We start from the raw sequence: 26,408 nt of genomic DNA, 5'->3' as shown, positions 1-26,408 counted from the left end.
CTCTACTGTCTTTCTTCATCTTCCGTGCAAAACTAAAGATAAAACCCCCCACTGTGTTCCATGATGGTGTTTGTAACTTTGTCAGGTTTATATGGCATCTTTTATTTTTAATTAATTCTTTTTTTAATACTTTTCACAGTATTGAAATCTTTGACAGAGGAAAAGGTCAGAAATCCTAAACTGCATAAACTCTTCAATCCTCTGTCCATGTATCAAAAATTAGATTAAGTTATGATACTGTTTGCTATGACAAGCAAACAATGTAATCTACCTCCGTTCTTTAAAACTGCTTGTGTCCATGTCTTCTCTGTCCAAGAGCAATGATCAACTCTTAGAATGCCAGTGTATAAAGTCCTGTGCAATTTGTTTGGTGTTGCCAATGAATTTTTTTCTTTAAGTTTTTTCTTTCTCATTATTTTAGCATAGGGAATCTCTTACCTGGCTTCATTTTTACTGGAAGTCCTACAAACATGATTGCTTCTACCGAAATGCTTAGTTTAAAATAAATTATGGTAATAATCTCAACTAAGCTTTATGTCAGGTGATTCTGATGCAGTTAGAGAACAGAATCATAGAATCATTAAGGTTGAAAAAACCCTGTAAGATCAATAGGTCCAACTGCTAACCCAGCACCACCACCACCTTCACCATTAAACCATGTTCCAGGTGCCACAGCCATATGTTTTCTGAACACTTCTGGGGATGGTGTCTCCACCACTTTGTGGGAACTCTATTCCAATGCCTGACCACATGTCAGTGAAGAAATTTTTCCCAATATCCAATGATATTTTGAGGCCATTTCCTCTTGTCATGTCACTTGTTAGCTGGGAGAAGACACCAACACATACCTGTCCACACATCCTTTCAGGGAAGTTTAGAAAGCAATAACATCTCCCCTGAACCTCCTTTTCTCCTCAGCCGCTCCTAGTAAGACTTGTGCTCCAGACCCTTCACCAGCTCTGTTGCTCTTCTCTGGACATGCTCCAGCACCTCAATGTCCTTCTTGTAGTAAGTGACCGAAACTGAACACAGGATTCAAGGTGTGGCCTTACCAGTGCTGCATACAAAAGGGCCAATCACTGCCCTGGTCCTGCTGGCCACACTTGCTCATCCAGGCCAGGATGTCATTGGCCTTCTTGGCCACCTGGGCACATGCTGGCTCTTGTTCAGCTGCTGTCCACCATCACCCCCACGTCCTTTTAGTTGGGCAGCTTTCCAGCCATTCTGCCCCCAGCCTTTACCTCATACCATTGACCTCAGCCCATGATCCAGCCTGTCCAGATCCCTCTGCAGAGCCTTCCTGCCCTCCAGCAGATCAAGACTCCCACCCAACTTGGAGTAATGTGCAAACTTACTGAGGGTGCACTCCATATTAAACAGGAGTGGCCCCAATGCTGAGCCCAGGGTGACCAGCTGCCAGCTGGATGTAACTCCATTCACCACCACTTTCGGAGTTTGTCCATCCAGCTAGTTTTTCACCCAGTGAAGAGTGCACCTGTCCAAGCCATTAGCTGTCAGTTTCCCCACAGCTACGTGGGAGACAGTGTCAAAGGCTTTACTAAAGTCCAGGCAGACAACATCCACAGCCTTTCCCCCACCCACTAGGCGGGTCACCTGGTCAAGCAGTGCCTGCATTTCATAAACCCATGCTATGCTGGCTGATCTCGATTGTCCTGCACATACCATGTGATGGACTCAGGATGAGCTGCTCCATAACCTTCACTGGCATTAAGGTTAGACAGACAGATCTGTAGTTCCCTGGACCCTTCTTCTGACCCTTGCAGATGGGAGTTAAAATTGCCAAATTTCAGTCACCTCCCCAGTTAGCCAGGACTGCTGGTAAATGATTGAAAGTGTCTTGATTAAGTCTCTTGGTGAAATGTCTTCCTCCAGTTTCATCAGTACCCTTAATGGATCTCATCCGGTCCCATAGACTTGCAGGTGTCTTAACTGATGTAGCTGGTCACTAACCATTTCTTCCTGGATTTCGGGGGCTTCATTTTGCTCCTCATCCCTGTCTTCCAGTTCAGGGGACTGGAAACCCTGAGGACAACTGGTCTTACTGTTAAAAGACTGAGACAAAGAAGGCATTAAGTACCTCAGCCTTTTCCTCATCTGTCATCACTGTTTTCCCCTGCATTCAGTAAAGGATGAAGATCCTCCTTCGCCCTCCTCTTGTTGCTGATGTACTTGTAAAAACATTTTTTGTTGTCTTTTCCAGCAGTAGTCAGATTAAGTTCTACCTGGGCTTTGGCCCTTCTGATTTTCTCCCTGCATAACCTCACAACATCCTTGGAGTCCTGGTGAGTTGCCTGCCCCTTCTTCCAGACGTCATACACTCTCTCTCCCTGAGTTCCAGCTAAAGCTTTCCATTGAGGCAGGCCAGACTTCTTACCCATTGGCTCATCTTTCAGCACATGGGGACACCCTGCTTCTGCACCTTTTTAGGATTTCCTTCTTGAACAATGTTCTGCTTTCCTGGACTCCTTTGGTCTTCAGGACTGACCTCTAAAAGGACTCTCTCAACTAGTTTGCTAAACAGGCCATAGTCTGCCCTCTGAAAGCCCAAGGTGGAAGATCTGCTGCCTTCTCTCCTTCTTCAAGAAGCAAAACCTTATTTGTGATCTCTCTGCCCAAGAGAGCCTCTGACCAGCCCTCTGCTCACAAACAGCAGGTCCTCAGTGAAAGCTCAGACAACTCCTCAAGCTGTTGCCAATCTGTGTCTAGATAGAGTCCTGTTACTACGCTGCATAGTTAAGTCTACTCTAAAACCAGTAATATTTACCTTGGCTGTTTATGTTCACATAATACCACTGCACTCATAAAAGACTCAAGAGTTTACAGTTCTGGTAACTTAATTTATGAATTGAGATATGATGCATGATAATCAAACTCAGTCTCTCAAAAGTTGCTGCTGCCACCTGAAAGTTTACCTTTAGTGAGATAAAGGATTTTCATGGATCATTAAGAAAAATTCTACAGTAAGTTAAATGTAGCATACCTCTAACTTGAGATGACCTTAAAAAATCCAAAAAGGCAAGTTTATTAACGGTAGCTCTCCAGGGTTTACATACTTTTATTGAAAAGAAATAATTTTCTGGGCAACTCAAATTGCAGCAGCTCCACTAAAAAAAGCCCTTTCTTCCAAGAAATTTACATAACATCCACATCTATTCCAACATTCTCAGAAGCAAACCCTCATAGTCCACAATAACTTTGAAGGCAGAATACAGAAAGATCATACCAAGTCATAAAACATTACTTTTCAGTCAGCCTAACCTTAACCATACTGTTTTCGAGATGATATACTTTAAAGAAAGCCACAACACAGTCACTGGATGTTGCATTTACTCAATTTCAGAATTAAGTCAAAATCATTTGAGAAGTCATTCAGTCTTTTCAGACAATCCTCGCAGTTAGTAATGCTTGAGTGAGTTCTAGTTGAGAAAATATTCCAATTACATATTGCATAAGTCAGTACACCAAAAACTAAAGTTCAGTAAAGTTGAGGAAACAAGCTTAAATTTATAACTGAAGCAGTATACAAATAAACCTCTTAGTGTACCTGTTTACACCAAAGAGTTCACAGACAAACGTAACACCTTCACAGTTACTTCAAGTCATCTTAAATAAACTCAGTTTAAAAACACTTACGGTAGCATTCCATATGTCACAAGCAACCACTTGTACTCAAAAATATGCATGAGTGAAAATTTTTCCTCTGCCCTCACATCGAATCCAAACTAGTCACCTTGAATATTTTGAAATAGAACTGAGCAGCATGTGTAACTGAAGCTTAAGTCAGCTAAAATAAAACTATAGAATCAGGATTTTTCTAAAGAATGCATGTCTTCTGTTACAAATATTCCAGGAAAAGATATCGACCATACTTAGCAGAACTTGTCTGTATTTCAAAAAGAGTTGTGAAAAGAGCTGTGAAGGGACAGTAAGCCCTAACTAGGTAGGGGTTGCTCCACAGTACAGGCTAAGCAGATGCTCAAGTCAGAGCAGTCAACTGTATATCATTCAAGAAGTTACAGGCTGGGAAAGACAGCCAAATTTAAAGTTTGGTAGGTGCAAAAAACCCCACCTTTTACTCTGTTATAAGCTATTTCCAAATATATCAGCTTGTCTGAAGAGAGAGTAAATACCCTGTCTCAGTACCTATGTAGGCATTGAAATTCATTTTGCAAACATTATACTACTTTGAAGCTTAGTGTTCTTTCAGGTACTATTCAAGTCATTATACCTGCTGAATCTGAAGCTGCATTTAACACCATTTACCTGAAATTTAAGTAACAAGAGAAAAATACAAATAAGTGACATTATGAGGAAGTAGTTACCTCAACTAATTCCGCCTGAAGAAAAGTGCAAGTGTACTAAAACTATTTGTTCATACATTCTTGGCTTTACCTAAGGTATGCAGTAGGAAACCAAAGTGACAATGAAAGCCATAGCCACAGATAATGGGATACACTTTCTTTGCCCCGTGAGGTTCAGAGCTCTCACAGGTAAGCACACTTTCCAGTGTGGCAAAAATATCTCCACATCTGTGGAACACTGTTCACTTCCACAGTCCGGTTCTCCTGACTCATCTCTACTCCAGTAAGAAAAGTGATGATACACAGTTTTGATCTATTGGTCATGCTCTTTGTAGCTCCTCTACTAACACGAAGGAGAATTGATGGCATGGTTTCTTCAGCTGGCAGTGGCCATGCACTAAAAGAGAAGGGCAGAAGGTTCTGGTGCACATACCAGACAGATAAAATTGTTAGCAGAGTTGCACGTCCAGCAGAAAAACAGACACCGTAAGTCACTGCAACCTTCTCTAAATTTAAACAGCACTACACCCATATTTCGTGAGTTTGTGAATGCATAATCTTCAAAAATAGAGGCAATGGTAACAACTCCATGTAGAAGATACAGAAAGAACTGAATATCTAATTATGGAAGGTTTATATCACATTTTACTATCTACTCTTCTAAATAAGAGTTATAATTAGTGTACACTGGTTTTCCATTATGTCATTGAATATTTTAAGGCCACTACCTTAATCTGGAAGCATGACTTCTACATAAAAGTACATAGCTGGATTGACATTACAGCACACTACTTCTTTAAGAAGTTTTTTTAAAATTTAATTTGACTTCTTGAGGAGTAAACTTAATCTTTAAAGGCCGATTATGTCCTCAAGTATGCACAAAACACTTTCACCTCAGTATCACTACAGTGTGTCCATAAATAACTTAGCATGAAAAACCCAACTAACCCCTGCCCCCCCGATAGAAAAGGAGTAGCTAAACTATGCCATAGCCTCCTCGCTCTGCAACACAGTTCTCCATTCTGGGATTTCTTTATGCAGGTATGCTGCCTTCTGATAACAAACAAGGAAGCTAATAAATAGAGGGGAAACTCTTTATATGGTGTATTTACATTTAAGCTTGAATGCCACCTTTACATTAATAGATTCTTTAGATATTAAAGAGTAGCACCATTTATTTCTGACTATTAGAGATGGCTATTCTAATAACTTGAGATGGATTTTTGGAATATTTTCACGGGAAAGTATTTCTAAACCACTCAGAATTTTTCTAACACTAATCACCTACTATAACATCATTACAATTATTGTATGAACTCCAACGCAGATTTTATCAGGGAAGAATTTTAAATTGTAACAATTTCACTAAAAAGAATTTCATAACATCCTTGTAACAAGCCTATTCCACTACTATCAAATTTCAAAAACACTGTAACAGCAGAAGTTTACTGAACCAGTTATCCAATCTAGGATAAAGCCTTATTTTTCTGTAATCACCAAGTTAAATGAAGTCCCCTCTTCAGAGAGCAGACCTGGTGACAACATCCTGGTCATGCGAACAAGACCATAAAGTACAACCTTAAATTGCAGCTACTGTAAAACTAAGCCACATCCAGGACACCAGCAGCCACCAACTGCCTGGAAAGCCAGTCCAATCCTTCATAAAGTCCTGTACCGCTTCGGGCATCACAACCCTGAATATACCAGCTACGGCCACAGCAGAGTTTGTGGAGACTCAGCAGTTCTGTGATTTCTTCCACCGAAAGTGCACCTGCTACATCCTGCAATAGAATTGGATGCAAACACTCCATTATTCTTCCGTAATATGTTTGAAGGCATTTTATTTTAAACTGATCACTTAGATTGAGCTATAGATCATATAAAAGCTTTCCAAACACAAAAGTCAAGTGCAACAGTTAAGCACTTACCACCTGTTACCATAAAACAAAAAGTTGTTCAATCCACCAACCACTCTAGCAACACTTACTTAACCAGCATTACATGTAAGGGAAACTTCTACATTTTATGTTTTTTCGATGTTACCATTCCCTACCCACAGCAGAGGGTCGGAATTTGATACACAAGCTGAGGAGAAGAGTAAAAATAAATCACAAGTACCTGTTTATTAGCAAAGATCAAGAGCAAGGCATCCCGCAATTCCTTTTCTGTTAATAATTTCGCAAGTTCACTGTATGCTTCACTGATCCTGTCTCTGTGACTGCTATCAACAACAAACACCACCGCTATGAAAGAAAGAGAGAAATCTTTTACACATGTTAAAAAATAAACTCTGTAAAATTACCTTTCAGCTTACACAATTCCTTTTTTTCTAGCAGCTCTATATGTAAAGTTTCTCAGTGGTGCACAGCTGTAATTTCAAATCCAGGAGGACTAAGAAATTCCTTACATACCTCTAAACTTTTAACAAAAACCTAGAATTCATCCTAAAACAAGGAAAAAAAGCCTAAGTTTTTTCCTGGTCTAATACATAGGCTGGGATATTTTAACTACTCAGGTCTAAAACCAGATTTACTCTGCGTGGATAAAGTACCTCAGTTTAAACCGTATCTTGAACCGTTTATATGCCATCAAGTCCCACATGACTGTTTCAGTTTCCCTTAGCAGCCTGTAATATCCACAGTTCAGCCAAATCAGCATGGCTTCCCTCAGCTACAGACTACACAAGCCAGAGAAGACTGCCATGGACCCAACATAGTAGCACATTTTACTATTCACTAGAGAGAGTAACTAAGATGCCAGAAAAACTGAAGAGTCAGGGAGGCAGAGCTAGAGGACAGAATTTAAACTCAGTGGTTTTGCAACGAAAAAAACCCCCAACATCAAAAGTAAATAAAAACTACTGCAGGTACGTAGCAGGCTAACTGCTTAGCTTTCTCTTCAACAAACAATTCTCAAGGTGGGAATGATTCCCTGCTACTTTACATGATATGTTCTAAGAGGACAACAGAAACCCCAAAATATAATTTTTAGAAGTTTGAAAAGATGAGTAATTTGAAGTGTTGAAGCTTGCATTTAAGGCTGAAACAACACACAAGGTGCAGCACATAAACTGGTGTTTGTAACTCTTAAGTGTTTCAGATAATTATGAATGAATCAATGAAGAGGAATCCCTTTCTGAACTGGAAAAAAACCTATGGAGGATTTACAGAAGGACAGCGTGAATTTCTAAGTTGGCACCATACAGATTAATGTTTTCATAATCAATAAGCTAGTCTACAACCAGATATTACAGTGCAATACCAAGTCAGAAGTTACAGAATGTCACAGAATTTTTTAAGTTGCTAAATGAAAGCTCCTGAAAGCTGAGTATTTTCAAGTGCTATTAAAATTTCACCTGGCAAGTACTGCTTCTCACTATGCAAACTCTGGAACACTGCACCTTGTCTGTTGTCAGCTAAACCAATTTAACAGAGCTTCTAATTTTGTTTGGCTCCATGAACTGTCTGATGGATTTATGGAGAATGCACCTTTATCATGCAGCAGAAAATATGACCAACTGGATTAAAATTTCTTTGCTCATGAGTCCAGCAGCTGTATTTTGCATTAGATGAACAATTTTCTGCTGTTATAAATTATTTCTATTAATAATCTTTTTGGCTCTGAAATACAAGCTAGAACACCAAATGCAGTATAAAACTTGTAGCAGTATTACCTTGTGTATTCAGATAATAATGTTTCCACAAGGGCCTCAATTTGTGTTTTCCTCCTACATCCCAAATAGTAAACTTCAAATTCTTGTATTCTACTGTTTCAACATTAAAACCTGGAATAAAAATATTAAAGTTTTACAGTCCTGCTCTGTATGAATATAAAAGAACCAAACCCTGCAGACAAGTCAAACATTTGGAAAAGTCATTACATTTAAAGTGTAGCTACTAACCTATTGTTGGAATTGGCTGCATGAATTCATCTTGCTTTAACTTAAACAAAATAGTTGTTTTGCCAGCTCCATCTAATCCTAAAGTGACAACCCGAATTTCCATCTTTGGTCCAATATGTACCCTGTTGTCCTAGAAGAAACAGAATACACAAAACGACAGAAAACTTAGGAAATTAAATACAGAAAACCCTTGTGTTTAAAACACACATTCTCCCACCATTTCACAGAATCATAGAATCAGTTGGGTTGGAAGGGACCTCCGAGATCATCAAGTCCAACCCTTGATCCACTACCACTGAGGTTGCTAGACCATGGCACTAAGTGCCACATCCAGTCTCTTCTTAAAAACCTCCAGGGATGGAGAATCCACCACTTCCCTGGGCAGCCCATTTCAATGCCTGATTACCCTCTCTGTAAAGAATTTCTTTCTAATATCTAACCTAAACCTCCCCTGGCACAACTTGAGACCATGCCCTCTTGTCTTGCTGATAGTTGCCTGGGAAAAGAGACCAACCCCCACCTGGCTACCACCTCCTTTCAGGGAGTTGTAGAGAGTGATGAGGTCTCCCCTGAGCCTCCTCTTCTCCAGGCTGAACAACCCCAGCTCCCTCAGCCTCTCCTCACAGGACTTGTGTTTGAGTCCCTTCACCAGCCTTGTTGCTCTTCTCTGGACCTGCTCCAGCACCTCAATATCCTTCCTGAACTGAGGGGCCCAGAACTGGACACAGTACTCCAGGTGTGGCCTCACCAGTGCTGAGTACAGGGGAAGAATCAACTTCCCTGGTCCTGCTGGCCACACTGTTCCTGATAGAGGCCAAGATGCCACTGGCCTTCTTGGCCACCTGGGCACACTGCTGGCTCATGTTCAGCTTCCTGTCAATCCAAATTCCCAGGTCCCTCTCTGCCTGGTTGCTCTCCAGCCACTCTGTCCTCAGCCTGTAGTGCTGCATGGGGTTGTTGTGGCCAAAGTGCAGGACATGGCACTTGGCCTTGTTGAACGTCACCCAGTTGGAATCAGCCCAACTCTCCAACCTGTCCAGGTCCCTCTGCAGAGCCCTCCTGCCTTCCAGCTGATTGACACTCCCCCCAGCTTAGTGTCATCTGCAAATTTGCTGATGATGGACTCAATCCCCTCATCTAAATCATCAATAAAGATATTAAACAGAACTAGGCCCAACACTGATCCCTGGGGGACACCACTAGTGACCGGCTGCCAACTGGATGCAGCACCGTTCACCACCACTCTCTGGGCCTGGCCCTCCAGCCAGTTCCTAACCCAGCACAGGGTGCCCCTGTCCAAGCCGTGGGCTGACAGCTTTTTTAGGAGTATGCTGTGGGAGACTGTGTCAAAGGCTTTTGACACTGTCTTAAAAAAGGCTTTTGACACAGCCTTCCCCTCATCCACCAGGCCAATCACCTGATCATAAAAGGAGATCAGGTTGGTCAGACAGGACCTGCCCCTCCTAAACCCGTGCTGGCTGGGTCTGATCCCTTGTCCATCCTGTAGGTGCTGTGTGACTGCACTGAGGATGATCTGCTCCATAACCTTGCCAGGCACTGAGGTCAGGCCTGCTGACAGGTCTGTAGTTTCCTGGCTCCTCCTTCCGGCCCTTTTTGTGGATTGGCGTGACATTCGCCAGCTTCCAATCATCTGGGACCTCCCCAGTGAGCCAGGACTGTTGGCAGATGATGGAGAGAAGCTTGACAAGCTCTTCTGCCAGGTCCCTCATCACCCTTGGGTGGATCCCATCTGGTCCCATAGACTTGTAGGAGTCCAAGCTGCTCAGCAGGTCCCTAACTGTTTCCTTCTGGATTACAGGGGGGCTGTTCAGATTCTTACCTCTTTCTACAAGCTCCAGAAGCCAGCTGTCCTCAGGACAACCTGTCTTACTGTTGAAGACTGTTTAATCATTTGTTAAATGATTAAACGGACTGACTCCAAAAATACATGGCACAATGACCAATCACCTCCAGCAATAGAAATGAAAATATCCAATAATCTCTGTAACAAACTTCTAACTTCTACCTGAGTTACTGCATGTCTTTTAAAAAGTCGGCCAATTTCATGACAGTAAGTCTGAACTTCTTAAAATTTTAAAGTCTTTCATCATTCTTGGCTGAAACCACATGAGGAATTGTTTGTAGGTACTAGTTGGAATTCTCTGAACAGAGATCTCCCTATTTTTTCACAGTATTAATGCCTCCATCTAGAGAACTACTGGGGGCTCCACAGCTCTCTCTCTTCACCTCAAGCCTCTTCCAATCTTTTAAATCAGCAATGTTATTAGCAACAAGCAGTAATCTCAAACAGTGAAGAAGAACAAACAACTCCCCAGGGTCTTGCTTGGATGCAAGGAATGAGAATCAACTTCCTCTCCATAGTTCACACCAAGCTATTGTAAGTATTGAACAGGCTGTTTGCAATGTGATCACCTGGTAAAACATAAATGGTAAAAGAAGTAACATAGGATAAAATTACTATGTGTCCCTGAAACATATTTTGAGGGACTAAGAACTGCTGATGAAACACCAGACTATCCATCATCAGAACTATGCAGCAATACATTTGTTTTCTTGCAAAATCCACACGGTACTGTGCTAGGCAAACCTGTGCCTACTCTAGACAGCCTTTTATTTCCTCTCACATTAGAAATACTGCTGAGTGCAAAAATGCTACAACCTCTCCTGACCAACATGTCACCAGTGTGACTGGACGTATAAGCATCTACATCACATGACTTGAGATATGCACACACACACACAGAGGATCCATTATACAGCTGGATATATTGTCATTGTGACAAGCAACTTCATCCTCTTTTCTGTCACAGATGATGAAGCAGCACACTTTCAAAATAATCAATACAGAGTAACTCAATGATGTTATACTTTCACAACCTCTGAAGAGAGTAAAAATACCTTGAGAAACTGCTTTCTAAAAAAACCTAAAAATTATGCAAATACCAGAATGCAAAAGTCAGCAACATCATGACTGCAAGAGTCAGATCAAAGGTTCATCTCATCCAGTATGCTCTCTAAAACTGGGCGAAGATGGATACAAAAGTAAGAAACAAGTTATCATAGTGATAACTCTCCTAAATACCTTCCCTGTGTTTAACAGCTTGCAGCTCAGGGATTTACTGAGTCAGTACTGCAGTTTCTGCAACTAACAGATCTCAGTGTACTGTTCACCTATGGATTTGTCTGTTTGTTGCTCGAAACCTAAATAGGCCCAGATGATCCTTAACACAGAACTCCACAGGCTACCTATTTATTGTGAAAAAAGTGACTTCATATGAATCTGTGAAAGTTCAGCATTTTCAGTGCTACTATTACACATGGCAGATGCTCCAAACCCCAAAGACTAACTGAATATTTAAGATTTGAAAAATAAAACATTGAGACTTATTTACTTTTTAATAAAAGTAAATAAATGTCCTCTAAATTCTACATATTTGGAGTCAGCGCAGAACTTGTAAAATTCAGTGAGAACACTGTGACACAGCATGTTACCAGAAAGGATTACCTCCTTCTGGAGAAGAAAAACCTGCGGGCAGGTTCTTGATAAGCACAGCAGCACATCAGCAGCAAAGGTGCAGAGAAAGAGAAAAAGCAACAAGTATGCAACAGGCTTTAAAGAGTCTAAAAAGTGATGTCTCCAGCATGCTATTCACACTCAAATCTGTTCTGATTTTGCCTAAAATTTTTGTCAATGAATGTTCCCAGTTCTCTGTACCTGCAAGGAAAGAGGAAGGAAAAGCAGCAGCTCTGGAGGGAGCTGTTGAGTTTATCAAGTTTCTTCCTGGAGGCAGCCCCCTGTTACGTCCAGAGCTTGCTGACAGTGATTCAGCCCAGCAATCCTGCCACAACTCCACCAGAAGCACCAGTCACCTCTTCAGCTCCTATGGCTGGAGAGCAGGAGTACAACTTAAATCACCAGGGAAGTGAAGGAGGTGAATGATGCTGTGAACTTTAGCCATCCTGTTGCAGTTTGCTTTCTGTAAGTCTCAGAGCGAAAATAGGTTGCTCTCAGCATGTTTGTACTCTGTCAGAAGGAATCAAAATGCAATCTGTGAAAGACACCAAATTTCTGCTTTTTGCAGGAGTGGCTCTGTCACTTCAAGAAAAACCTTGCAAGAAAAGCTGCTATCCAGAGAACAATGTATAGCAGTATGGACCTGTAATATGAGTCAGTAGTAATTGACTACTCATGATCACAGCTAGAAACCGACATGACTAAAAGTCTTTCCTTGTCAACAGTATCCAGCACCTTTAACTTAAAATGTTATTTCAAAAAAGCCTGACCAGTAAAACACCTTTCTGTCTGTATTTCTGGCAGCTGCATAACTTGGTAGCATACTTAAAACCAGGTAATCTGCGACTTCTCTTCAAGTAAAACTTCTTTTCTTAAATCTTGGTACCAAAAGCTCTTTATATGTGGCATTTCCCTGGATGGTTTAGAAGAGGTAATGGCACTGTTCTCGCTTTTTTTGTGTCATCAGTGAAACAAAAGAATAAGGATGAGATCTATTCACTTTTAAAAGTGAAAAGGACTTCTCTCTGCCCTCCTTAAACTTTCACTATCTTCATTGAATATGGAATGTTCCTCTGATCTAGTACTGTTTGAAATGCTTTTTTCATTTCATAATGGATGCAGCCTTCAGCACAGTGACAGATCCTGAGAGAGACCTTTCCAGTGATGCAATAACAGTTTACAGTTTTTTATCTGAAGATTTTATTTCTGTCTGATATCTATTGTGAGGCACAGATCTTTCAAGTACAACAAGCCTCACTGCAAGTCACAACAGTGGCCATCAGCACAACAGTGTTATAAAAACATGTTGTGCAGAAAGAGACCATTAAGTTTTATCAGAAGTGAGGAAACAAAAAGTAAGAAATGCAAGTAATTATTTTCACCTTACTTTTTCAGGGTTGCTGCTGTTTCTGAGAAAAATGACATTTGCTTTGGCACCTTTGAAATTCAGAAACTAACCCTTAGAAGACTTTGTAAAAATACCAATTTGTTATAGGAGAAAACCAAGTCTCGAGTCCCTTGAGCCAAGACCTATTTAGACCTCCTGTAACAGCTTAGCTGGCTCCTACCATTCTTTTTCCAAATACTCAGAGATTCACAATGAAAATTTTCTGAGCCAGATGACAGCTCCTAAAGGCAAAATAAGACACCCAAAATTACCCTCTGACTCAGTAACTGTTCCTCTGTGAAATGTGAATGCTGCTCCATTCATGGCATAATGGGAGTTTGCAGAGGAGATCGTCCTGACCCTACCAACTCTGGTCTCTGCTGAATAGCTAAGGGATGGACAAAAGCTAAAATGTTGCATTTAAATGGAAATTCAAATATACCAATGTTACAAAATAAATTATTTGGAAGAAATTTAACTTCGGATATCAACAAGGGCTGACACAGAATCCCCATGCAAGCATCCATTTCCTCAGTTACATCTCAGCAACAATAGATCCTATTCCTCATTCACCCATTCAGAACCAAGAAACCTCATAAATCAAATGAGTTCTTGTTCCTTGAGTTTCAAATTCAATTAATTTTCCTATGTGAAAAGTATGATAGATAATAAAGATACACACACCAGATAAAAGTACCATTATCAAACTCCAAATAATTTCATCCCTTTCAAAGAATATTGTACTGAAGTTATACTGAAGTAATAAAACCCAAACCTATTTAGAAGATAACCTTGTCTAAGCTATCAGTGAATACAACACAAATATAAGACAAATGATCATTTAATGAACTGAAACACATTATTTTTAATATTATAAACTGAGAGGTATACCAGTAGTATTGTATATAAAATAGGTGTGCAGTTTTCAGGGAACAATCAAGGATATTTCTTTCCAAAGAAAGGTGTTCCTAGAACTCACAAATGCTATCCTACATATTAAAAAGAAAACAGCTAACATTCAAACAAAGCTACTGATGTGGTCAATGTCAAATGAACATTTCTCACTCCAATTATGGCAGCACAGTCATTATGTTGCTCAAGTATGAGATTACACTCATTGTGTGATAACACACTATGGCTCTAACTGACACTGAACTGCCTAAATTTGTTCCAACAAATACAGCATCATAATGAACATATATTACTCCTGCCTTTTTTTAAACTACATTTGGGACTTTATAAAGTGGATAGCTGTACTTCTATGAGATTAAGAATACCTTTGTGAAAGTGACAGGTATGCTAGCGTCCAACTGTACATGATCTGCAAGTTCTGTAAACTGCTGCTGCTGTTTCTGTAATGTCTCTAGCAATCTTGTAATTTCCTGTTTGGCCAACACTACTCTGCAGTCATCCTAAACAGACAAAGAAAACAAAAGCATGCCTTTTCTTTAGTAATTTACTTTAAAAAGCCAAGTATAATATAGATATGTTTGCAAGAAATAAAACATTTTAAATAGAAATACTGTAGTTAAAGAAACCCACATTTACAAAACAGATTTTTTTAAAATTGTAATACAAATATGAGTACCTTAACACTAATAGACACTGAATAGTTCTGCAGTTTAAAAGTACTTTTTCCTAAACCTTTCTTAGCCATGTAGGAATAAGAATATAAATTATAAGAGACAATAATTTAATATATAAAGAATATTTATATAATTCATAAATCACTCCAGCAGCTAGAATAGAGCAATTGCTTGGCAGCATACATCAACACACTTAACAGGAAAATATTAATATCCACCCATCAATGATCAGAAAATTTGCATAGATAAATCTGACTAAGCAACCAGACACTACCTCTAAACCTATCTGAAAAAAAAGTACAAATAATATCTTAAAGTAGTTTCTCACACTTGGTTTACTGTTGCTACACATACTATTTACTTCTTGCTATAATTAAACTGAATAACAGACCAATCAGACACTCTCATACAGTCACTTTCTTCACACATTTAAGATGCTCAATTACCTATGTCAAAAATGTTACTAAAAGTTACTTAATCCTATAACATTTTTTTCTACCAGCCAGTATGACAACTACCTTCAAACACCTATACTGCTAACTGCAGCTGTAAAATCCTTCCAATAAATCCTGTAGGGTTTTTTGTTTCAGTTTCATCTTGCATTCCTACAAACCTCACAAATACCAGAAATTATCCAAGAAAAGAGTCATGCCACAGGTCTTAAAGCAACTGGAGGACTCTATGCTTTCATACTGATTACCCTTGTCTAACAGCCCCTTGTAATGAATATTGAAATCTCATGTTATACCACCATTATTTTAACTTTGTAAAGAAATAATGTGGAGTACTATCTAACCTCTTTTTTTTCTGTGGTTTAAACTTAATTTGTAGTTCCATATATCTTGCCATATGCTACAGCTCACTTGTCAACCTACCTGTTGTAAAGTCTTTTCACAGTGAAGACAAGCTGTTGAAACCTGTGACAAGAGGATGGTCATGTCTTCTTGCTGTTGCCTAAGCCAAATCAACTTCTCTCTCACGTGAGCATCAACAACACTAAGAGCCATTTCCTCCTGACGACACAGGGTTTCATGAAGGTCAGAAAAATAGGCTCGGACACATGAGCGAGCATTCTCTGCAGTTCCTGGTACCTACAGTGTTGCAGTAAGGAGATCCAGAAGATTAACACCAGTTGATTCCAGAAGTATATTTTTTATTTTATTTCAGGTTCTAACTTATGTTCCTATCTGCTTGGCTACACACAGTTCAAATCCCAGTTAGGGCTGACAAGACTTTCTGTATAATATCAAGATCCTCCAAGAAGTTACTCCTACAATCAAGTAGCTTATTTGTATGTATATGCACCTTCCTAAAAATGACCAGGGAAAAAAGCCTCAAGAGTATCACAGCACCTGAGGACATCTGTCACAGTATGTCAATACTAGCAGTCACACAACTTTTCCCATTGTAAAGAGACATTGTAAAAACATTGTAAGAGACTACAAGTTCCCCTCTATCTGCTGACTTAAGCCTCAATATTGACTTGCAAGATATAAGAACTTGTCTTGTCCTATAAAGCTTATACTTAATTTTCAGAGAAATTCCTTATCTTGGTTATAACAAAAAAGCAAATATTCTGTACATGTGAGGGAAACCAAAAAAAAAGCATACATGTTCAGTATGGGCCATTCCAACTCCATCTTCAACTATTTGTTCTCCTCCTTCTATATGCTGAACAATTCCAACCAGTTTTCTGGAATAATCTGAGATTTCTTCTGTGAAAGTTCTTATACAGTGAGCCATGTCTAAAATGGATGCACGAATCTGGTTCGCTTCTGGTTCCAAGACAGAATGCTATTAATTAAAAGAAAAATATCATAAATCAATCACAAATGTCTTCCTTAATCACCTTTCCTATTTTACACATATATTTAATATATATGTGTATGTATGTTGGCATATATTTACAAATATATATAGGAAAGACAAGTAAGAATCTAAAATCATCTTGCAATTCAAAACACAATCAGGAGTCATAGATTACACTCAAACTAAATTCAGGCATCTAGCAATCATGCAAATAAACAAAAATTTCCCTGTTTATCATAATGAATTATTAAAAAATAAAGGTGGTTAGATTGCACCAGTGATGTGATATGTATGTAGAGCTTACATTATGAAAACAGCTTTCAAAACTGATGGTTCAATGTTGTAAGAAGTTCAGAAAAGCAGCAGATAAAGGGACTATCCTTCTTCATATATATATATATATGTATATATATATATATAATATATATAAAAAATAATTCACTGAGGACTTAGAAATAATAATTTTTTTTGCTTCTAATTTTACAATGGTAACTATCTGAAATGAAGGGAAAATGAAAGAACGGTATGAAGACATACCAAGAGTCCACCCTCATTTCTTGACAACCTTTTGTACTTTAATTGGGTAAGCAATCATGCAAGCCACCCCATGGCACGACTAGAAATTAATTACTAGAAGTACCTTATGACCTTGATGCTTTCCATATTCTTTGCAGACACAACACATGAGAGGACTCGCCTGACAGCCCTCTTCCAAACAAACAAACTCGATAGCATGCACTTGGTGTTGGGAGCACATTGTCTTCTCATGAGGCTTATCAGCAAGAGGCACACGCCTGTGTTTCGCTAGTGTCTTAGTAGAATGAGTGAGCTGGGAACAGTCTGCACACAGGTGAGTGGCACAGACTGTGCAATACACAGATGCAATGTGGGCTTCATCTTCATCACAACGAATAATACTCTGGCAACAACAAAACAAAGCAAAAGTAAAGTTGTTAGCACTTAACCCCAGTAATGGAGGAAAAAAAAAAAATCAGAAAACTTGTCAACAATATTGGGTTTATCTAAAAGTTAAACACTAATAGGTATTTGGACTACTTTGAAACTTGACTTTAAGTTTTCAATAAACTTTTAAAAAATAAAAATCTGAAGCATTCAGCAATTTTATAAATATAAACTTCAGTGCAAATTGTAAAGGTTTGGAGGAGAAAATATATCTGGCTCCAGTAATTTCCTCCAAAGCAATCACTACAGAACAAGGAATTACAGACAAACAAAACACCAAAGAACTCACAGGCACTTAGGAAAGTTAGCTATTTCTAGAATGCTACCAAAGATACTTCCTGCACACCAGTTTTTATTACTGAAATTATAAAAGCAGCTAGTTTTGGTAATGAAGTACTACTACATGATGTAGTGATACCAAATGACTATAAGAAGTAACTACTAAGAAGAAGAGTTGAAGTCTTTTGGGAGAATTTCTCAGAAATTTTAAAAAACTGTACTGATACCACTGTAACTAAAATTTCCAAATAAATAAACTTATCTAAACATCTTAAAATCATTAAAAAGGGGAAAAGAGTAGGCATGCCTGTTAATACCTGTTTATTTTCTGCATTGGTCAAGTACAAATTTGCATTTAATTATGAGGCAATTAATTAAAGCCTTAATACTAGATATTGGAAGAAAATAACAATATCATTGGTGAAACTACATTTGGCAAAGAACTGATTTTCAATCTTTTTCTATCTAGAGATAACCTTCAGCAAATGTAACAATTTTTTTTTCTTTTTTGTTTATAACTCAGTACCTCTCCAGATAGACCAATGGCTTCTTCTGCTGTCCCACACTGCCCAGCAGGTCCATTCTGCAACCGTTCCAAGAGTTCCAACAAAGCAAAATTCTTTTTCAATCCCCAGACTCCAGAATCTCCTTTTTGAGGAAGATTTAAATGAAGGGCAGAAAAAATGGTATTTGCTTGAGGTTTTTCTGAGAAATTGCACAAACTAGTTGAGATTGTGACAAATATTAAGAGCATATTAACTACAGTGTATTAACCACGTGAGACACAACTAGTAATTTTTCTGTAAGCTCGCTCCATCCTCCTCCTTCCTTCAATCATGAAGTTATTTAATATTCATACAGATTTTCCCTAACTAAAAGATTATTAAAAATTTTTTAAAAAGTCAAAACACTCTTAATATAATCCACAATAGTTAACAATTAAAGAATACAAGGAACACACAAGCACATACATGTGCCATAAAAATTATTATTTTCATAAGTACAGTGTCCATTGCTACTGTACTAATGGAAGGTATGACGAATTCCCTACTGACAAACCTCATATTACCTGAATCACAAAATGCATCACCTATTGCAGATCTCAATCCAGTAAAAACCTGAGTAAGAGTTAAAACAACATTCAGAAAGAAAAAAACACATTTTTTGCTATTTGATTTAACAAAAAGGAAGATATCTCATACTCCCTACAGCAAAGCAGAAGTCCATGTCCACTCCTGTATCATCCTCATCTTGTAGAAGGTAATATGAAGCAATGCAATGAAAACTAAAACCAGAATTGCATCCCAATGACTGCTCCTAAATGCTACCTGCATAGGCCACATAGCATATGAATCCTAGTGACTGCTTCTTCAAGGAAGTATCATCCCTTGACTTTTTTCAGCATAATTGTTGTAGATTTAATGACATTTCCTCTGTTGCAAGATTGAGGCCCCTCAAGAAATGAAGTGTCATCTTTGAGCACTGGATCATTACTTTTCAGCCACAAGAGAGTTACAGAATTATTGAGGTTGAAAGGGACCTCTGGACACCACCTTGCCAGTCCCCATGCTCAAGTAGGGTCACACACAGCTGGTTGCCCAGGACCACACACAGGTAGCTTTTGAAGATCTGCAAGAAGGGAGATTCTACCACCTCTCCGGCCAACTTGTGCCAGATCTTGGTTACTCTTACACTTAAAAGGGTTTCCTTATGTGCACACAAACTTCTGTGTTGCCGTTTGTGCACATTGCCTCTAGTTCTGTCAGCAGACACACTGAAAAAAGCCTAGCACTTTCTTCTTTACACCCTCTCTTCAGATATTTGTAAAATATTTCTCAGCCTTTCCTCATACCAGAGATCTCCAGTCCCTTCATTATCTTACTGATGTTTTGCTTTAGTAGCTCTGCTTGCACTGGAGAGTGCAAAACTGTACATGGTACTGCAGATGTGGCCTCAACAGTGCTGAGGACAACATATCTGAGAATAAACACAAGCTCACGATGTTACTTAATTATATCCAACATCACTGCTGAATACTAACAGAGCATGTTGGTGCACTGAAAGGAAGGTAACATGCAGACAGCATTGCCCACAACTCTTTGTCAGATGTTTACTTGAGTGTATAAAACCTACTAAATTCAGGAAAAGAAATAGTCAGGGGTTTGCTAGCCTTGAATAGAATCATAGAAGGGACAACATTACCAGTAGTGCTCAGGGTATTGACAGATAAACATTTTGTAGCTAAGAAGGTGCCTCAAAATGCCACCTTATATTTAAACAGAATCTGTAGGACCTGAAATCATCTACTCTATTTTATGATGGAATTTTTGAACTGTGTTTGTAAGACAAGAAAATGTTACTGCAATTACTTTTTAGAGTGTGGGACACCACTGTCTGGACAAAACTGCATAAAGTAGAATTACAAAACTGAAATTACAGAATTACAAGTATTTGTTTCATACTTCATGCACAGGTAACCACCTAAGAACTGTTAGTGAACTTATGGCATTCACTGCAAAAAAAAAAATACAAACTACCGTTCTTTTTTAAAACGCAAGTAACTGCTTTATTAGATTCATACTTTGCTTCAAGCATGATCTGGAAAACAAACACATTTTAAAATATAAATGACAGATCTGGAAAAAGGTTTGGTTGCGTCTCATAATCCAGATGCAAAGACTAATAGAATATCAGCTGGAGCCTGAGGCTGGTTCCAAATAACATCTAAACTCTTGACATTTTCAGTTCACATGCAAGTGTCTCTCAGACACTGGGTATCTGACACGAACTCACAGAAACTACATCACACAGTTTCTCCGTTTTCCTAGAGAGCCCAGACTACTTGAATTGTCCAGTTGTCCCATGTTGTTTCCTAACTCCTCTGCTGCTCTGTGGCAGTCTGGCAGGAATATGTCCCCTGCATCTTTCTGGAATTCACTGTCATTCCACTGATGCTATACAGACATTAAGTCTTGTCTTCCTTCTTCAATATGGAGATTTATCAAACACTCCATAGATTTTGGTGTATCATTAGAGTGAAAGTCCAATTCCAAATGAACAGATGGATAACTATGAGTTGCAAGCAGTTATGTGAAACAGCATCCAATTGGCACCCACACTGTACACCTCATGCTTTATGTAGCTTCCAGTTTTACTACATGAAACTTTCTTTTCTAGTCAATTTTCAGAATGTTATTGTCTGTAGTTTAAACTATTTTGAATTTGGCCACTGAGAAGTTTTGTACCTCACATATTAAAGGCAAAGTTCAGAGAATAGATAAATGGATGATACCATTTTCCTACAGCTAGAGATGGGAGCACATATAAACTATTCTCCCTCAAACATCCTCAAAAGGTGAAAAACAATACTGATTACCTGTTCAGAAAAATATGCTTACCAGGAAAGACCATCCATTTTAGCAAATCTGTTGCTTCCAGAAACGAGCCTATCAAAGCACTGATTAGTAGCTTTGAACTTAGCTATAAAGCAAGATGCTCTAAAGAATCAGTGCTTTCAAAGTCAGTCAACTCTGCAGTTATCAGTTCCACGGTGGAAGCCTTCTCTGGTACAGATAGCATTACTAACACCCAATCCAAGATCAGTGTACTCCACAAAATAAATTGCCAACAAAACAAAAAGAAATATTTCAACTTTTGTTTGCCACAGATCTAGAAGGAGTTTACAGAAGGAATGATCTGGTCCTCCACAATTACATTAAGCATCAGCAGAGCCATCTGCCTTGATATCTTCTGACTTCAGAGCTTAGTCATTTTTCAGCTGTAGCACTCCTTGCAAGATCATGGTGTTTTTCTCATAACACAGAGCAAGGAATAGTCACCTCCTATAACAAGTTGAAGAAAAACAGAGCAGTATATCCAGTTTTAGAATCTAAATTATGTCAAACCAGGTTATAAACTAGAGTCTGGATTTGCTGACACTGTATCTAGACAGACTTCTGGATCCTAACCCTCAAAAAACAAAGCACCTGCAAGTGGTTAGAGAGTTCCCTTCTAGAGTGTTTAGAACGTCACTTTACCACGGCAAACTGACTGTGCACAACCTTCAGCTACTACTGCGTATAAAATATTCACATTAACAACACATCAATATAATGACTGCTGATGCTAACATGGACCTCTTATCTTCACATTAGCCACTAATCCAAATAGCCATTAATAGCCCTGTATAAATGGATGTACACACACCAAAACAATAAATCCACTTAAGGAATAGATTATAGCTCTTAGCCTTTAGGCAAACATTGTCTTAGGCTTTAAGCAAACATTGGGTAAGGCTAAGAGAGGAAGAAGCTGTTCAGTCATTACAGAGTTTCGTAAGAAGTATTTTCTTTCACATCTGCTATAAAATTATTATGTACTTGACCTACACATTTTCAACACATCTGATCAAATGTTAATTTTATATTTAAACCCACTAAAAGATAAACCCACTAAAAAGTAGTGTAAATACATCTATTTAATCTCCTGGACTTTACCTCAAATTCAGCTTTGGTCAGAAACGTAGAAGAGTCTAGAGATCTCATCCCTGTGCCTACAAAGAACGTCTGTGCCCATTACCAAAGTCACTACACGCTCCGTCCCTTCTCAGATGAAGAATAAGACATGAATAGCAGGGAGTGTGTCAGCCAGGAATGAGACAGTGACAGAGCAAAAATATTAACACTGACTTCAGCCAACAAGACAAATGTCAATTTCAAAAGCATGAAGCCTGTCTGCAAAAGGATTACAAATAAGGCACAGAATAAAGGAGCAACTTTTGCCCAAATGTCTGAAGAGATTTGAAAGAATGCTATAACTGCATTTTCTTGCACAGTATGTTGAAGTTTTATCTTAGCACTCAAACACTAGCAAAGGACTGTATAAATGTAAACAATACCAATAAGATGGATTCCATGAAGGATGTCATCATCTACATATCTCTGTTGAACATGTTTTAATGACAGAAAATAGCTTCAGCTTTGTAGTAATGGTGCATAAAGACTCCAAAGCTGTAATAGAAGTACAACCTTCCTAAAAATTCCCTGGTCCATGCATTAATTAAAAAAAAACCAACACAAAAAACCAAACCAAACCAAACCAACAAACAAAAAACCAACAAAAAACCAAAACCCAAAATACCAACCAAAGAACCACTAACCCAACACAGGAAGAGAAAAAGCAGCTTGCAAGAAATTATTTGCCTCCTGTCCCAAATCAACATGCTTTAAGAAAAAGGCTTTGAGAGGAGCCTCTTTCTCTACAAAGACCATTTATTGGATTTTTCCCCTATATAATCTCCAGAATACATGGCTTCAAAATTTCAAAAATTGAAAAAGCTTTTCCATTGCATCTTTTTGGTTAGAAAATGTTAATTCAACTGAAGACAACCACTAGACAGTTCACATACCTTCAGCATGTACATCCTCATTTAAAATTCTCCACTATAAGATTAATCACAGGCAACTTCATTAAAGAATGCTCAGTCTTTAGTCTACTCTGCAAAGCAGTATTCTTTAGGCAGGCTTTGGTCCTACCTGAGAGAAAACATTACTAAATGTCTTATCTTATAACAAGATTTTATGAACTATTAGAGTATTTTGCTAAGCATGTAAACAACATGTCAATTTTCAGCTGCAAATCACATATTTCCAGAAATCCTGATTGAAAAAGTACTTCTAACCTTGCCTTCCCATATAGTTATATATACAGGTCAATTTAAACCAAGAGTCCAATTCAGAAAAAATACAGCTACATATATCCATATACAGATCCCTGAGTATTTCTTTCAAAAAGTTCCCAAGATTCCTTGGGAAAACTTGGATGACTATAGTATTAAGTGTTCTAGTAAAAAGAGTAAAGGAAAAAAAGCAAGCATAGGTAAATGACCAACTAAAAGTACCCATAAAATCCACAGTCATTGATTAAGGAACTGTGTTCAACACAGGTAATCTTATATCCTGATTTTACAGCTCTTCTTTCAACAAAACTTTCTCTTGGCAGTGATCCCATAATTTAGATACTAAACAGCTCTCTGAGACTAGAGAACATTATTTCATTAAGTTCATTAAATGGTAGAATAGCAGCAGGGTGAACATGTGTTTTCTCACATGCCCTCAAATACAGGGGAGGGAAGGATGAGTTCTCCTGGTCCCAGAGTTGTTCCTCCCAGCTCCACTCCTGAACTCGCAGGGCAATAGAGAACTACAAGTGCAGCAAATTTAACCAGTTTAAGCAGTAACTATGTGATTATTCAAGCAAGGTCACAAATGCATGTACACCTCAAAGAGGGGCCATGATGAGCTGCACTCCACAAAAAAAACCATTTTTACATCCTAGAGGCACAGTTATATTTCTGAAAGACTCTTCTTATGGACATGGTAAGGCTATGACCTCTTCCTGCCTCAGGTCACCAGGCAGAACATTTTTAATCACAAAAATATTTTTATTTTCAAGCTGTTTTGCTAAGATTTTCTACCTAATAATTTTTTGAGCAACTGTGGGTCACAGTGTATCATCCTTTCTAGTATTAACCAGTAGGATGCAAGTCTATTATCCCAGATGCAAAAAGATCCTGAAGCTTTTCTTCCCTCTTCCTAACTGTAGGGGACTTACAGGTTTAATAACATCTCATCGTTTTTCATCAGAAACTCCTTGGTATAAAGTAAGATGAAAAAAACCAACTGTAGATGGTTTTGTAAAGCTTCATTTTCGTCAAACATGAAACACACAAAAGATTTATGGTAGGACACCTTCAGATTCCTGGGAAAAATTGCACAATAAAAACTAAGAAATGACAAGTTTCCCATTACAATAAAAAACAGTGGTCTTGGTCAGAAATGTTACATAACAGCACAGCTGAGTCCTGTGCTCTAACGTTCTCTCTCAAAAGCATAGTTAAGAAATCTTGTGCAGCTGTACAGACACGCGTAAGAAATTAAACAAATTATTACTCTTTTAGCCACATCTACTAGATTGGCAATCATTCATGACGCCCATACTTACCACCTCCCTCTGCCGAGAAAACAAATCCCTCTTTCATTTGAGACTGATACTTCTCCTGACTCTGATCTCCATGAAAACATCCTGCAGAGTGCCTTAATATTCTTTGCAGTTTCGTCTACAACCTAGCAGATTCTCCTACTGCACAGTAAAGTCTTATTTGAGCGAATTTGATTCTTAAACATTTCTTTCACGGATTACCAGATTAGAGATGTCCTCCTCTCAGGATTCTCCTCCTTCCAACAGTTTTTTTCCCCCTGGTGCTATTCAAAACTGCTGGAGCCAGTTCTATTAACGAGTTCTTCTTATTACAAGTTCTTCCCATAACTTGTCTTCTCTGTAACCCTATGCTGACCAGGTAATTCTTATTCTCAAGAAATTATAAGTATGTGTCATCTTTTCCTTCAAATAAACTGCCACTGTTAGAAAAAAGGTGTACCTTACCCTTTCAAATACTGCAGACACTCTGACAGTAGGGGAATTGCTATTGATATCCTGCCAGTGTCATTTATTGCATGTGTAGAGGTAATTAACACTGTAAAAAAGTTTGTTATCATTGATACTTCCCTCTATATCACTTCATCATAACTCCATACAAAAGTTTGTCAAAGAAGCTACCCACTTAATTTTTAGTGTTTAGGAAACTAATACTCGTTCAGGAACCCCTACACACTAATTTAAAAAAGAATAGCTCTCTGTCAATATAGGTGTACAAAAAGACTTCAAGGTATAAAGTTTGCAAGCCCAGATTCAAGAAAATAAAGGTTAAAATCTATACTTTCTAAGATAGCTACTTTACTAGTGGTTAATAGTGCTATGAGCTTCTCTGAATGAAAATAATTCACAAAATTATTAGCACTAACTGGAGCGTTAAGAACCTATATCTAGCACTATCTTCTAGATATCCTCGGTTGGCAGGTTTCAGGAACTTCAAAGTTACATTTTCTTACCTAGCTCAGTAACTTGTCGATCAAAAGGACAACGAACTGCTCTGCCATGAAGGGGAAGCCGGGTAAGACAGTCATGGCAGACAGTATGGCCACACAAAAGCAGCCGGGGAACTTTGTCACCTTGCAAAGAAAATACATCTTCACAGACTCCACACTCAAGAACCTGTAAGTTAAAAAAGACCGTATTTGGTTTTGAGCTGATAAAAAAGCAGTAAGCTTTTGTCACAATTTATTTTACAAAAGTTCATGTAATCACAGCACATAAGATGAGTCATTAATTTTGCTTTATGCACACAACTAACGATATTTTTGAAGTAAATAAATACTTAGACACAACCAGAATGTTTTAACTCCTCAGCATCCCACCTGATGACCTCATGACTACTTCTTGCCCACTTCATTAAATACAGTGCCCCAAGGGAAGCCGCCTGGTCAAGCAGCACAACTAAGTAAGGAGAAACACCGTCGCAGGAACATGAAGCGGAGGGCAAGACCCTGACAAAGCGGAGTGCTGGCCGGCGGAGAGCTTCCCTTCGCAGCTGGTACACATAAAGAAGTCAGTCACATCAAGTTAGACACTTATGAAGCTATAAACGCAGCACCAAGGCAACGGGAACAAACAGCTGCGGGCCGGAACATCTTAAACCGCTGGCTAAAAGGAAAACTGATGATCACTT

At 38.6% G+C, this 26,408-nt stretch overlaps 1 protein-coding gene across 1 annotated transcript in view; it reads right to left on the bottom strand.

Annotated features, from left to right (window-relative positions):
* Positions 1–3,045: 3,045 nt before the first annotated feature.
* The window catches only part of TRIM23 (tripartite motif containing 23), a 23,899-nt gene continuing 536 nt past the window's right edge, over positions 3,046–26,408 (bottom strand). Inside the window, exons 2-12 of the mRNA XM_029958975.1 lie at positions 26,098–26,270; positions 25,732–25,928; positions 18,309–18,430; positions 17,181–17,459; positions 16,343–16,525; positions 15,607–15,822; positions 14,423–14,557; positions 8,224–8,353; positions 7,996–8,106; positions 6,441–6,565; positions 3,046–6,103 (exon numbers count right to left, since the gene is read on the bottom strand). Of these exons, the coding sequence (XP_029814835.1) occupies positions 5,924–6,103; positions 6,441–6,565; positions 7,996–8,106; positions 8,224–8,353; positions 14,423–14,557; positions 15,607–15,822; positions 16,343–16,525; positions 17,181–17,459; positions 18,309–18,430; positions 25,732–25,928; positions 26,098–26,270 (1,851 nt within the window). The 3' untranslated portion in view covers positions 3,046–5,923. The remainder of the gene's footprint in view (positions 6,104–6,440; positions 6,566–7,995; positions 8,107–8,223; positions 8,354–14,422; positions 14,558–15,606; positions 15,823–16,342; positions 16,526–17,180; positions 17,460–18,308; positions 18,431–25,731; positions 25,929–26,097; positions 26,271–26,408) is intronic.

The sequence above is a fragment of the Manacus vitellinus genome, unplaced genomic scaffold (assembly GCF_001715985.3).
Source record: "Manacus vitellinus isolate BGI_N305 unplaced genomic scaffold, ASM171598v3 scaffold_18_pilon, whole genome shotgun sequence".
NCBI lineage: Eukaryota > Metazoa > Chordata > Aves > Passeriformes > Pipridae > Manacus > Manacus vitellinus.
This window is presented reverse-complemented; position numbering and strand designations above follow the sequence as displayed.